Source organism: Morone saxatilis, unplaced genomic scaffold (assembly GCF_004916995.1).
Source record: "Morone saxatilis isolate NCDOM2014 unplaced genomic scaffold, NCSU_SB_2.0 Contig19, whole genome shotgun sequence".
NCBI lineage: Eukaryota > Metazoa > Chordata > Actinopteri > Moronidae > Morone > Morone saxatilis.
The window spans coordinates 8,489,884-8,505,675 of record NW_023339751.1 but is presented as its reverse complement, the minus strand read 5'-3'; the positions used below and the strand labels follow the sequence as shown (position 1 = coordinate 8,505,675).

General features: G+C 39.9%; 1 protein-coding gene across 3 annotated transcripts in view; it reads left to right on the top strand.

Annotated features, from left to right (window-relative positions):
- Window positions 1-15,792, top strand: part of adgrb3 (adhesion G protein-coupled receptor B3) — a 111,457-nt gene that overhangs the window by 48,215 nt on the left and 47,450 nt on the right. For all 3 annotated transcript variants that reach the window (XM_035663834.1, XM_035663832.1, XM_035663833.1), the window contains 6 exons: window positions 737-898; window positions 6,669-6,833; window positions 7,624-7,788; window positions 9,605-9,769; window positions 10,307-10,408; window positions 15,604-15,710. In XM_035663834.1, the coding sequence (XP_035519727.1) occupies window positions 737-898; window positions 6,669-6,833; window positions 7,624-7,788; window positions 9,605-9,769; window positions 10,307-10,408; window positions 15,604-15,710 (866 nt within the window). The remainder of the gene's footprint in view (window positions 1-736; window positions 899-6,668; window positions 6,834-7,623; window positions 7,789-9,604; window positions 9,770-10,306; window positions 10,409-15,603; window positions 15,711-15,792) is intronic.

The following is a 15,792-nucleotide window of genomic DNA, read 5'->3' as shown; positions in this document are numbered from 1 at the left end:
AAAAATTAGCTAACTTTCCCATTTCCCCCCCCCCGCCCCCCCCGGGAGTTAACAGGCTAAGATGGATTTGAAAATTATTTGAATCATCGTCTACAAACACAGAATTTCCTCCACGGTTGTCAAGGAAACTAGATAGTTTGCCGCAGTGCAAGGGATATCCATATCTCAGACCTCTTTCTGAACTAACACCCATTAAATTCCATTTTATTTTCTCAGATTTTGTTTTTCTTGCATGTCACCATGTTCTTATGAAATTTTGTTTGTTTATGGTGCTTTTTTTGTTTAAACATATTATTGAGTTTCATTGAAATGCATGAGTTATTTTTAAAGATGAAGTGAAACAGTTAGATGTAACCCTAATGTCTACTGTTCATTTGCCCTCTCTGTGATCTTTGCATAAATGCACATTTAAATTTGTTGTAAAAAAAAAAAGGCTGATTCATTAACACATACTATAAAGACTGTTTACTGCTCTCTATGAATGCAGACACAAAACACTTTATTGTAAATGAAATATCTAGTCAGAAGAATTAAGCTGCCACTATTTATCAAAGATCACATAAAGGTAGTATAGACTGTACAATAAATCTTAAAGACCCCACTTCACCCCAACGTGACTCATGTTGGCACCTCCCCATTATACTAAACCCCGCCCGCCTTGCCCCACCCTGCCCCGTAAGCCCTGCCCCAGGACCATATTGCTGCATTTAACTAGTGTCACCCTTCTCCCACACAGGTGAATCAGGTGCAGAGGAGTGGTCCCAGTGGAGCTCATGCTCTGTAACATGCGGTCAAGGGTCGCAGGTGCGAACAAGAACATGTGTCTCACCATACGGAACACACTGCAGCGGCCCTTTAAGAGAATCAAGGGTTTGCAATAACACTGCCCCTTGTCCAGGTAGTGTTAGCCGCAGATTCTTGAATATTAATGTTTTGCTCATTTGTTGTTTATGGGAGGAAATGTGTTGCTGTGTTTTAACAAACTTTTCAATGTGTCTATTTAAGAATGTATTATTATCATTAATGCAGGTATTATCACTATAAATAATCTAATGCTTTCTTTCTTTGATGTTATTTTGTGAATGTGTTTTTTTTTCATGATCACTTTTGTGTTTTCCATTTCATATAACTGTAAAGACAATTCATCAGCATTGAAATGGTTTAATGACATGTGGTCCTGCTTGGAGCTTGGGGAGCAGTAGATACTGATGTGATGTCATCTTCATTTCCTTGAAGGTCAGCCGTGCATTTTAAAATAGCTTGGCAGCATTTCTTTAAACAACACTGTAAGGCATTTCTTCCTCAACCCATGATGGCAGGGCAGATGAGTCACTGGCAGTCAGGTATCAGCATCAGATGTTTTTTTGACTGGTGATTGCGGTGCGTTAACGTTTGTCTGTACGCATCTGGTAGGACAGTGTGTCGTTCTAAACAAGTCACCATTATCTATTTTTGAGATGGTTTAAACAAACAAATATGTTGATTTAGTAATGAGATTCCGAACTCATGTTTAGTCAAGATATTTGATGGCGCTGAAGTGTAGTGCTTCTGCGACCGCATGACAAAGTCTTAACTAATTAAGGCTGGTTAAAAATACTGCGAGCTGCATCCTCTGACATTCTGATTTATGATGTACTGTACTTCATTTTTAGATGTGGCATGTGTAAGTGGGAAGTTGGCAGTTTTCAAGAGGGTCATTCTCTTACTGAGCTTGGACAGTAAGAGCTAGAAAGAGAATGAGTCATTCAAAAAAGAGCAGTTGCCCAAATACCAGTCTTGGTGTGACTCCTCCATGGCCATTAATATTTAGTTCAGACAGCATTAAAGCTCCTGATTCTCAGGAAATAAAAAGCTACACAGCCCAATTCCAGGTATATGCATTCATTTGCATGAAGAATAATTATTAATTCAGAACCAGAACGTGCAGAGCTGCCCATGTGAATTCATTATTGTCCTTGATTTATTTCAAGACTTGCAGACATTAGGCGTTTGCTCATGGCTAATTGTAGATCCAGAACTTTCTTTCACATAATAATGCAGAAACACTTATCATCAAATAACTGGGCCATAAAAGTCTGGGACAACTTTAAAGCAATTTTGACTTTTATCGCAAGAGTAAGCCTGTGTTAGATCGTTAGAGAAATAAGAGAGGGAAAGGGGATTATTTTTAACTTCTAAAATGTCACTGTTCTTAATTTATTGTTTTGTTTCATGGGGTTTTAGTTTGATCGTATCAAATGTACTGTAGTCCTGCAGTGACGTTAAATTGCATTGCCTGTAATATCTGAAAGATAATGGTTTTTCTCTTTACTTATTTATATTAAAAAAACCTTGCGCTGGGATCATAGAATTTGTTTTTCCAAGTCATCCGCAAGAAATTCAGCTGATCTAGCACTAACCTTACTTAGTTACAGTAGACAACTGGTACACACACACACAAAAAATCCCACCTGGCATGGTGCCACATGAAACACACAGTCTATATCTAATATTCTGTAAGGCAGACAGATCGATTTGCTTTCTTCACACTGTCTGTAGTATGCCAAGGTGGAAGGATACCTCCAAAATAGAAAATGCCTAAATTAAAGACACATCACTTCCAGTCTAAAAAGAGCCTTACCTCCACACTGAAAACACCAACATCTGTGAACAATGGTTCAGTCGCTGCAGGCTGAGATCAAGCATGCTTCCATACAAGTTGTGATGCTGCTCAACACCATGCATCTGCCAAAATACAATAGCACTTCTGCTTTGCAAAATATTACTTTTACTTCAATAGTTACCCTTTTAAACCCAACCAACAGCCCCCATGCCATTTATTTTTTCCTCTTTTTTTAAAGTCTGGTGCAGTTATTCTGCAGAGGGAAGGCAGTGCAATGTAGATTGCTAATATAGGACATTTCTGCATTGGAGGATTTAAGTCCAGTACCAACTCTCAGAGCGAGTTAATGTTATGCTAACTATCTCAATTGATCCTGTCCTCATTAAAAAAACAAACCTTATACAAAATAGGTAGCATAATTGTATTTTATTTGTGTTAATATTAATTATTTCTTACGACACAAATGTGAGGTTCGGTTGCGGTGGGGCAACAGAGTTGTTTTATTATTTATTATTAGTCAATTTTAAAATGATTGGCTTCCAGAATATGCGCTAGACTATTTTTTTTCTAACAATTGATAAAGTGTCATCTGCCCAACACTACAGATTGACATTATTGATATTAACACAGAAAAAAAAAAAACAGAAAAAAACCATACATTTCAACTCGGGTGAGATGGTTTTGTTTATTTAAATTGGTCTCAGCTCGTTAAAGCGACGTAAACAACGAACCACGCCACAGAGCATGCGCACATCCGTCCATCCGAATACCATTCCAACTCTGCAGGAAGTCAAAGCAGCCGCGGATTTTTTTCAGATTAAACTACCTAGCAGTGAATTAATATGTCACCCAAGTGCAAAAGGTATGTCTCTTGTATCAGTTTTTAATCTGTTTTGCACAGCAGTGTAGTTCTGTATCTTTTCATTTGTTTGTTGTGGTCTTGTCATGGGATTTCGTGACAGTAATAACACTTACCCTAATATATTTAATTTAGTAACACATGCTGCCAATTGATATAGGCCTACTGTGCATATTTTGATTTGCTTCAGATTTGTGTTTCTATTTTAACTGTACTAAACACATGCTACTAATAAAGTTTGGGTGTTTGGTTGGTATACAGAATGATCTGTGTAGCATCACCACCAGCAGCAGAAGTGTGTTTCTTACCAGAAACAGAGCGAAAACTGAAAAAAAAAAAACAGCATAAGCAGCACTGGCCTCAAAGGAAACAAAGCATATATGGAAACAAAGGGCAGATGCAGTCTGAAAATATTACATTATTTCCACGACAGACCATGTCTAAATCAGTCAAAAAAATAAAAAAGCAAATTTTTCAGTGTTTTGTAGAATATTTAACATTAATAATCACATACACAATACAAAACAAAAATTAAAGACTGTAATAAGTTATGTTATCTATTATTAACCACAAAAGAAACAAGAGTTAGAGCAGACATCTTCTGTTGAGGTATTTTTATTTATTTAAAGTAAATGTATTTCAGAAGAAGAACAAGCGTGGAAGGAAATCATAATTTCACTATATGGGATTTTTAAATGTGATTAGGACATAGTGGCTGACAAGTGGCTTTTTATTAGAGAAACTCAGTGAAGGACTCTGAAAACCACTTCTGATAACTTGATGTGAGAGATCATCTCCTGGTGCCATTGATTATTTCTCTGCATTGTAACGTGTAAAAGCGCAGTGCAATCTTAACACAACAGCCTTGTAAAGCAGCTTAACAATCAGAAGTCTCTCTCAAACCGCTCTGTGGCAAAAAAAAAAAAGAGAGATGGCAGTCTGCAACATAAATAAAGTACAGTGAATACAGTTTCGCACAAGAGGCAGGCTAATAAGTTAAAAAGATAAAACCTCACTGGAATGTTATGAGAAGGCCAACCAAATCCCAGTTTGCCACAAATTAATGAAAACATTCTTGGCAGATGCATTAGCCTTGTCCACCATCTTGTGCTGGTCCAAGAATTTCACCTCTAGCAGCACAATACGGTTACCCGTGGCCGTCCCTGTAAATCTAGGCCTCGGTTCAGAGAAAATACACACAAAGAAGCGGAATCCTATTCCATCAGTGCTAGCTGTGGTGACTGCCTGCTTTGAAGTCAAAATTTTCAAAGTAAATGCTTCGGCCACCACGGGACACTTAGCTAAGAGCATCAAAGCAGCGCCTAGAGGCAGGGGCTGGGACAGACGGTAGCTAGGCTCATGGCAGACCATTGGCTTGATCCCAAGGTCTGACTACTTTACAACTGATCCTGAGATCCAACCATTGTAATGCAGGAACTTTAAGCCTCTGCACAAGCTGTGGATAGTGACCCCTCTGAAGACAAACCATCAATTCCCTGTGGACTAAGTAGTCAGACATACATTTCCAAGATCTTAAATCCCATTTGCAATCAACAGATGATAAAAGGCTGCCGCATATGTTGTGTCCTCTGCCAATCTCCATTAATTCTGCCCTTTAATTTGCACCTCAGTCTTGAAATGGCTGCAAATGTATAGGCATGGCTGCACACACGTCAGCCTGTTATTCCTATCGCAGTTCCCTGTGTTTTTGTAGCTATAATGTGTTTTGTCCTTGGCATATATCTTTAGTAGACACATACACCTCTGGTAATAAAACATAGCTTCAGTGTGATTTGGATTTGATACAATTTCCATCTCCTTCAATTCTGTAAGTAAATGCACTTCATCTCAAGGATCAAGAAGCCAGCAGTTGCTTCAGAAACTAATATCAGAGGTTAAACTTTTACATTCTGAAAAAGATGTGTTTTTGCCATTTCATATCACTGTGTACATTTAGGAACGCTGCGAGTGCCAAGACAAGACAGGAGGTGTCTTACTTCTGTCAGCCTCTCAGATTTACATATTTCTCTCTTCAAAGTAAAACTTTGAGCCAATAGCAAATATTCTCTGCAGTTTTATAAAGATGCACCATCTGTCAGCCAGAACCATGTTAAGCTTACACACAAACCAAGATGCAAGAGGAATGTTGCTTTTTGCCAGCTATTGTTTAAAAGTAAACAGGGGGAAAGAATATAGTATAAAAATGACAAATGTATCAATAGCATTATATTTTAGTGATAAATGCTCTGGAAAATGAGGGAAAAAGGGAAAAGGGGAAATGAGTATACTCAAAGCATACCAAAATGATCCTTTATATTAAAGGTTTATGAAATTTCTGTTCAACCAAAGATCAAAACTTTTAAAATGGGATCTCTCACAGTTGTTGTTTTTAATGTATTTTACTAATTTTATACTAGTTATAGTGGCAGTATGTCCCAGGTGGCCAAAAATAACAATATACTACATGAGATTTTGAATTATTTGAATTAAAATGAAATTATTAGCCTTAACATATTGCTCAGGCATATACATATGATGAGGAAACATCATTTGAAGCATGTCAATAAATATATTTCCTTTTGGATTTGGGCTGAATAGCCTGATATTTAGTCTGAATGGCCGTTTCATTACTGATCACTCAACCAAACGTAAAATGTGGGCGGTTAGTCAGAGGTCTGGGACCAGGTCACGGGCTGTCTGCTTTGTGTATAAACATGATTAGTATGTTGGTATAACGACAGATTTTCAGAACCATTGTCAGCCCATATTAACCTGAAGGTCCGCTGCTATTAGATTCCCAGTCAACCAAGAAAGATCAACAAACTGTAACACTGTGCAGACCTGCTGCTCCTCACCCAAACCTTGAAAGCCAGGATTCTTATTGTTGCTATTCTGTATGTTGAAACTGCAATGTCAAAGATTGACCTTTTTATACAATTGCTACTGTATGAAGCATTGTTAGTGGGGTAGCATTTATAATTGTGTACATGATAAGAAACAATGAATGTACGAAGGTTACTGAAGCTTGAGGCTGAGGCTTTGTGAAGTCCCACAGTGTCTGTGTGCTCATTTACATTAGTTTTGTTGCTAATTGTTTTTGATTGATTGTATTTCATTTGTGGCTCACTGCAGTTTGTTATGGGTTTTTGTATGCTATAGCAGGGACAGAAACATTGATTAGGCCTGACGCCTTTTCTGTGCCCGCAGTACACGGTGTATGGGAGGAGTGGTCACCGTGGAGCCTGTGCTCATTCACATGTGGCCGAGGTCACCGCACTAGGACTAGGATGTGTGCCCCTCCCCAGCATGGAGGCAGGGCCTGTGATGGACCTGAGACCCAGACTAAGCTTTGCAACATAGCCCTATGCCCAGGTATCATATGTCTGCTCTGTAATTAAATAAAAAATACCAATATTAACAATTACCCCTGAAGGCATCATGATGAGAGGCATGTAAAAGGTAAAATCATTTCCAAAGATCAATTGTTTTGATGATGTTTTGGTAGCAGTTTACCTTACACAGCTACATAATCATTAATCAACACAGTACTGCAAAGGTGAGTAAAAAAAATGAATGAATGCAGGATTTGTGGTACATTTAAAGAAATAGTGCTCACACACTAATGCGGTTTAGGAAACCCTGTTGAGAGTCAGTACTGTAATACTGACGTCAAAATCACTTACCCGCAATTGCCTGTGAATGGTAAGCAGATTAGAGATGATGAGTTTTTCCACACAGTAAATGTTAGCTTTGCTCGAGTAACAGACTCAGTGAAAACCATCCAATCCCAGATGCTTTCCCACTGCCCAGACAGGGGAAATGGAAGGCAGCTAACAAACAGTTTTTGCAGTTTGACATTTGAATAATCTAAATCTTAATATAAAGACATTCTACCAAAGACACTTTTTATGTTTTGTTCTGCTTTTGCCTTGCGCTTTTTTGGGAAATTCTCACTTGTGAAAAAAACACAAAGCAGAAAACCAGCAGAACAATTCTGCAGAATCTAGTAGCAATGTAATTTGTTTTGCTTACCACTTAATGTCTGTTTTATTGGCTTTCAACCTGAGAGAGAATAGTGATCTGAATATCTCCTCCCATTTCTGTCTGCCGTCTTCTTCACTTCACATGGGACATGCTTGTTTGGTTGTGGTTGGTGCCTCAGTGGACGGACAGTGGCAGGAGTGGAGCTCTTGGAGCGATTGCTCGGTGACCTGTGCCAATGGCACTCAGCAGAGGACCAGGCAGTGCTCAGCGGCCGCCCATGGGGGATCTGAGTGTCGCGGTCACTGGGCAGAAAGCAGAGAGTGCCATAATCCTGACTGCACAGGTAAAATCCTGAGCCTCTTAATTCTGTATCCGCTTTGATGTCTAAATTCGAAATCATTATTTGAAACAGGGAAAAGAGAGACAAAAAACAACGTGTCCCATATTGTCAACACCATTATTACAATCACGCGTACCATGATCATTACTATCAACTTTAGATTATGCAGCCTGATTTTACTGAGCTGTTTCACACTTTCCTTTTGTGTAACAAAAAGCTTTGCAGCAAGAACCAAAGCTGTGTTGTAAGAATCAAGAATAATGTTTAAGACCATGCTCTATCAATTGGATTTTTAAAATCCAGTTAGATATACTGTATGCCTTTCACATAATTCAGGGTTAGCTGTCCAAACTGCCTGTCAACATCATAGATGTATTAGAGGCTCAAAGATGTCAGCTTAGTGGTCTCCATCAGGCTTTGAATTGTCTGATCATATGAAGGGCCTGAGCACTCTCATAATCTCCTGATGCAATTTTCACTGCAGGAGCATAAAACAGCTGGGTTTTAGTCTGTATTTCTCTTGTATGTGTGTGGCAACGATGATTCCTCTCAAATTCAAAGTCAGCAGAAATGCCGTGTAACCCATCATTCAACCCTATGCTCTCTTGGACCACTGAAATAATGGTAAATGTTTGTAAATGCTTCCTTATACTTTTTGCGGATGATAATGAAACGGGAGATGCTGTTGTTTGCCTTACAGTGAGACAACGCTTTATACAATTTATTCATTTAATGAGGCCCACCTATTTAGCAATTCTTATTTGTTTCCAAGGTGAGAGATCAAACATAAATGAGACAACACAGTCTGGGGCACCATTTAACAAGTCAGCACGATGTCCATGACTGCCAGAGGCACCGCCTTGCTTTGTAGAATAAAAAAAAAACAAGAGTTCAAGGCAAACCCAATATGTTTCTCAGAAGTAGTCAAATATATTTTTGAGCGTATGTAGTGTGCTAAAAGGCAACAGGCATTCATTTGAAGTGAACAAAACAGACTAAAGACAAAAAAACACAACTGACTAATAAGTACAATGAAGGCTTGTTCAGGATTTTAATCAATGTTATGTGTTTGAAAATTGGAAGGATTTCTCCAGGACTCCTGGCATAATGGGCTCTTTGAAACTCATGAGCATGCATCTGTCTGAGGAATCAGCTGTTCTGATGCGTAGCAGAGGCTTCAGTATCTGCTGGGATTTGATCAATGTCTTGCGGGTAGTTTTAGCTAACAGGTCACAGTGGTTTCTGTTTCTGCTCTCTTCCGGAAGCAATCCTGACAGAGGTTAGTTGTAGGACATGAAATAGTCTCGCACGTGTGAAGGAGGGGGTAAGTGGAGGTTAAAATGAGAGGAGTGAGTTTCCTGCTCACAGGGTGTTGTACCTTTCTGTTCAGACAAGGGCATGTGATTTACTACATTGCTGAAGGGGAGCATCTGTTTTTTTGTCTAATGCACAATTTAACAGTGTTCATTACAAGGGCATAAAACATGCTGCTGGTTTTGGAAACTTCAGCATAAATGCCTTTTTAATATTGGCAAAGTGAGGCAAATAATCACCACTCAGAGCAGCTTCTTTGGCCATAAAATACACACCCCCTGATTATTAAGTAAGTAAGTAATTTTGTTCACTTTTTGGAGATTTACCAATAAACTGCATCTACAAACTGATTGAATGGATAGCAAAATAAATAAAGGTAATCACAAATTAGATGTCACACTAATCAAAAGCTTGAATGACATGAGATAAAAATCACACATAGCAATGCATTTTAGTTGAAAATCTCTTAGGTATCTGTTACTAACCGAGAATGATTCTGTTTTAGCTAACGGCCAGTGGAATCCTTGGGGTCCCTGGAGTGGCTGCTCTAAGTCCTGCGACGGTGGATGGCAGAGGCGAGCCCGGGTGTGTCAGGGGGCAGCGGTGACTGGGCATCAGTGTGATGGCACCGGAGAAGAAGTCAGAAAGTGCAGCGACCAACGCTGTCCAGGTGAGCCAAAGAATAAAAAGACTCAATTCTAAATGAAAGTGGGGAGATAATTATCTCTGTGGAGTGAATGACGGTTAAGATCAGTTGAGACAGCATCTGAAGAGGAGATGCAGATAAGCGGATACAGACGAGGAATGAATAAGTATGAATAATAAATTAAGTCATTGAAATACTGGTGACATACTGACGGTTTTCAAAATAATCTCTTTTTGAAGTTGAGTCTTAAACATAAAGTCAGTTAATACCGCTATTATCAGAAGGAAAGAAAGCAGTGTTCCACAAAAAACATGAAACCTTTCTTTTATTTTTATTATAATTGTTTAGCTCCGCTTACTATCACATAACTTGTGATTAAGGAAGACGGTATATTTCATTATAATCCTTGAACACCATGCTCATCGCCGCCACACACAGCTTTGATCCCTTATATTTCCATACGTATTTAAATGTAATATGAAGACATTGTTGCATCACATTGGAAATGCTGCAAAGCTCTTTGCATTGATGCACTTACACTTGTACCGTTTCGCTTTCCAGCTCCGTATGAGATTTGTCCTGAGGACTATGCAGTGTCCATGGTGTGGAGACGGACGCCTTCAGGAGAACTGGCCTTTAATAGATGCCCCCCCAATGCCACAGGTAAGAGCTGCTTCTTTCATTTCTTCATTCATCTTTTGTCATGGCTGCCTAATTCTAAATGGCACAGTGTGCATTGAGATCTCCATAGATGAATTTGGGCGAGTCTTATATTAGTATTGCCTCTGTCACCCATCCCGTGGGTGTAAAATGAAAAGAGAAGTCCTCCCATAAAATGCGACATAATGGTGGAAGGCATTTTAATATGTATGAGGTGGATTCGGCTTTTTGTGAAACTATACGATGGCGTGATTGATTGACCTAAATTTGACTTAATTTCAGGGAATGGCTGTTTGAATCACGCTGATTTGCCAACAAGTACAGCTGTCACTTTACAATAGTAGAATTACCCTGCAATTTTACACTAGTGTCATGGTATCACTGTTTGAATACACATCACAATGTTAGTAATTTGGCCACATTATGAGGAATAATGATAGATTTCTGCCGCCATAAGCTGTCCTTTTGTAGAGACGTTATCAACAAGCCTTTTACTTCTTAAGTCGCCTGTCAAATATTTGCATGGCATTTAAAATTGCCAAGACATCATGATGATAAAACTATATCTGGTGTTTCCTCGTACAGGGAGAAAGCACATATCCTTTCATCCCATTTCCACATGCAGCGATGTATCTCATGCCTACACCCGTCAGTGCACAGTGAGTGCAGTGGATGGGAAGAAAATGGTAACTGTGATTCCGAGGAGCATTGTTGAAGAAAAGCACGCTGAGGTCTGTTTTCAGACAGTAAGCAGAAGCTTTAATATGTGCACGGAGAAAAGAGCATTAGAGCAGAGGATGCAAGTTCTCTAACGGGGCGAGGCTAACACTCAGCTCTCGAGAAGAAGAGAGAGGAGGGAGGAAGGGGGGGGAGGGAGGATGAGAAGGAATGCAACCTCTGATAAAGCTGTTATTTTGTTCTTGTTGAAGGTCAGTTTGTTAACAAAACAGGACAATGCAGCGCCATTGCGTGCTCAAGTTCCTTGTTGGTTCGACACAGTAAGCTGTTGTTAAACTTCAAACAGTCTGAGGTGTTCTGAATTGGCATTTTTTCCACTACCATAAAATGGCTAACTGGGAAACTAGCTGTAATAGCAAACACGCTGTCATTCACAGATGGCTTACCCGCGGGCAAAGTTACGCAGAGTAAGATTTACTAGCATGACATTAGCTTTCCGGCTTGACATTAGTTTTATGGCTAATAACTGTTTGGCACTATGGAGCTATTTCCAGCCAGCAGTGAGGCCTTTTTTTGTTTTTTTTCTTCTCTGCATGATGTTGGAAATTTAACATCTTTACTCATTAAGAAAGTTATTTACACCAAGAGGGATCTATATCATCCCCTTGGTGTAAGACTCAGTCAGACTCAGGTCAGTCAGTCAGTCAGGGTGAAACAGCCGCCTCCTTTATACAACCAAACTAATTCATGTTCTCTACTGATCAGTGAATAATTACATTGATTATATTTTAAAGGAATTAAATGTGAACCCTGAAAATCAGTGTTTCACTCCAGTTGTTTTTTTATATGCAGCTGAATTGATGCTGTTACAGAGATGTATACCGTTACAGGAGTCTATGTTCTATTATCTTTTATGATCATACAATAGGTCACAACATTCTGGCATTTTACAATAAATCAGAGCTGAGTTCTTTGTGTTTGTCAGTGTTGGTGTACATCTGTATGCACAGCAAGTCCCACACAGTGATAATATGAGGGTGCCATGTCACTATACCAGAGAACCAGGACCTTAAATGCCAGTGCAACAGAAGACCAGTGGCGTGATAAAAGGGTATAAAAAAAACAGATAGCATACATATATCATATCTAAGCACAGTGCATCCCTCTGTCAATGCTGGCACTGACCACTGGAAAATGACCATGATGGACAATAGTTCAGGTCAGGTCAAGTTTATTTGTAAAGCCATTAATCACAGTTTCAGTGTCAGCGGGTTACACAAAGCCCACATTGTGAAACTATAAATGAAAACACCACCCCCCAACCTTTGACCTGTAATTAGATCAAGGTCAAAATCACAAAACCTTTAATGAGACTAATCTGAAAAGAAACCAAACCAGACCTCCTCCTTCGAGGACAGTCGGACGTATAATTGCTGAAGAGAGCCGGCAAACAAAGATGAAATATTGATCAGCAAAGGCAACACAACAAAGCGTGCGACATGAATGCAGAAAGACTGCTCGGGTGAAGTGTCCAAATGTGTTAGGGGGCATCAGCGCCTACTCAGCCATAGTCACTGTCGTCATCATCAAGGTCATCATGGGAACAGCACCCAGTGCAGGGGCGTCAGCTCCGCCTCGGTCATCACGGATGACAGCCACCACCAGAGGCGAGAGGAGAGGAAAAGTCGAGAGGATACGTACACACAGCAGATGAAATTGTTCCCTTTATATCACTCAAACAAAGGTTCATACACAAAGTACATTTACAGCAGCCTTCTGTCTAACTAGTCAAACTTTGTTTAAGAGACTGGGTGACATCTAGGTAGTGTGCAAGACTTAAACAGAACAATAAGAAAAATGCACAAAGGAAAGGGAGGTTCCTGAGTTTCTTTAATATACTGCACATAATTGTTAAGATGTACTATTTGCATACTTCATCATGTAGTACTGTACATTATTTATTTAAAACTGAATGACTAATACATTTTAATATTTAACTAAATGTCAAATGAGGAAAAGTACTCCAACACTGTATCTTTTAAGCAGTTACTGGAGACACCTGGATTTACTTTGCAGAAGAGATTCTGCCTGTAAAAGTTTGTGTTCATATTTATGTGCCTGTGTAATGAGAGCCCCAAATCTCAATTAAAGTTCAAGTCACCCAACTGAAAGAGGGAGCGATTAAAGCAGCAAGCTATTAAACAAACTCTTCACGGGTTAATGCAGAGAAAAATTATCATGCAAACACACAAGACACCATCCTTTAGAATAAATGAGCTAATTATTTGTGATATTTAAGTACATTAATTGTCTTCATACTATTAGTGGTAGGTAGTTTCTAGGTGGCTTCTTTCTCTGGACACTCAAGTCCATTAAAAAAAGTCCTTCTCAGAGAGTGTTTTTAGACATGTCTTATCTCTGGTAAACACTGTTTCGGACTCCTGTCTTGGGGAGAATGAAAATTCTCCTTAATGGCGGCCGGGTTGAAGATGCTGTAAAACCGGACAGCGACAGGTCAGTGCCTCTGTGGAGTGCAGCCTTGGTTTTGATCAAGCACATCTCCACTGACCTATATTTCATACTCAGCCTACTCTACATCATGGATGATGCAAGGACAGACGACAGATTGATGCAGAATCAAAAGAAAAGCCTCACGTTGCCATCTCTGACCTTGTTTGATCCCACCACCGTTATGGATCAAAGCCAGTCTAGTTCTGAATGCCTGAAATCGAATTTTTTCCCCAAATGCACATATAAAAGTTAAAAAAACATCCTGATAGAGAAGGGACGATGGAGAAGTCTCTTTCCACAGACTGCAGCTTTACTGTTGCTCATTCCCACCTTAGTAATCCGTTGCATCCCATGAGCACTTAAGAGCGCTTATGGACATATGAAATAGCATAGTGTGTGGTATTTGGTTTTATTGTATACAGCTAAAAATCCACAACCATGATTTTTTCTCTGCAAAACTGTTGTGTAAACAGAACAAAATGAGCTATGGTCTAGGCTTTTCATATTAAAATGATTGTGGCCATGGGCAATTTGCAACTTCCAGTGCTGCTGAATTCACATTAAAATTGCAACAGTATACAGTATAATACTAAAATGAGAGAAGACTAAAGGTTATCAAGCTTTTAAAAAGAAAAAACGTCTTTCTGTAGCTCTCGATTTAAGCTCATCTTTCAAATCAATACAAAAACAAGATTCACTTCAGTCGTTTGAAGAACTTTCAAGCTTATAATTTTAAAACAGTTCTTGAATGCAACTTCTCTTTACTGCTTTGTGTGTTTTTGCCAAAACAGTCTTTCTCAGTTTACAATGACCTTTACGAATGTCAGAGCCAAAACTCTCGAGTGAATCCCTAATTTCTAGGAATCGAGCCATTGTAAAATGCACTTTTTTACCACCTTTTTTGAGTGTGAGGGCCTGAAAGAATATAAAAAAAATATGAAAATATTCTTTTGAGTGCTGGATTTTGAAAGTAAATAAAACCGCCTAGGTGTAGCCAGTTTGAAAGGAGACGGATGATCAGTGTGGTGTAGAGCAGTGGTGGGCCTCTCCTGCTGCCCTCTGGGTTGCCTCATGGTGCTGCATGGGCGCTCCTGGCATATAGCGATGTTTTGTGTGCACTCACGGCTTCAGTGCATATCACCAGGTAGTAGCTGTGGAGAAGGTGGGCGTAGGAGGTGTGGTTTTGATCTGTCTCTGTCTGTGTGTGTTAGTGTGTGAAAGACATAGAGAGAGAGAGAGGGAGAGAGGGAACAAGAGATAGCGAAGGGTTTATGTGAAGCGCAGATGCCAGGGGAAATGTTTTGTACTGTGGGAGTTTTCCTCAGGATGTCAAGCACCTGTGTTCGAGCGGTGGGGTGATGTGTGAAGTGCACTCCACCAGGTCGACAGCTGGGAAGGTGTGATGTTGGACCCCTATGTGGGATGTGTATGGCAATGTGGGTGGATATTGGGTGGTTCTGCTATTTCTGGATCACTGTTTAAATGCCTGACAGCTATCACAGCTGAGCTGCTGCATGCTTGAATAATCCACTGTAAGTTGTATTAACACGACGCACAGTGCATGTATTAAAAGCAGTGGGACTGTGTCTGTAGCTCATAATATGAATCCAGTTCTGTTCAAATACTGCAGCGCTTTCCTTCCAGAAACCGTTCCCTCCCTCTTTCTATAATGTGCCTCAACTCCACTGCAAAATTTAAATGGCCGGCATCAAATTTTGATGGTGAGTGATGGGCATCAGAAATGGACAAAAAGGGAAAAAGATAAGTCTCTCTTGAAAATAATTAATATTTCTGTCTTCCTTCTCCTCTTTTGTCCTTCTTCTTTTCCTGGTATCCAACTCCCTCCACTCCGCCACTTCCAACTGCCTTTCTTTTGCCTCTCCGTTGGTCTTAACCCCACCCCCTCCCCATCTCCACTCTCTGCGCCTGCATCCTCATCTCCCCTTCTCATCCCTCCCTCGTTCTCCTTCCCCTCTCCAAATCTGTCGCTGTCTCTTTCTCTTCTACAGGCACCACTAGTCGACGCTGCTCTTTGGATCACCGTGGTATGGCCTTCTGGGAGCAGCCCAGCTATGCTCGATGCATAACAAATGAATTCAGATACTTGCAGCAATCAGTAGGTGCAAAGTCAGCTCCCTCTCACAGCCTCTGTTTCCAATGCATCATAAATTACCTCCCTAGTGCCCACCCCCCCCCCC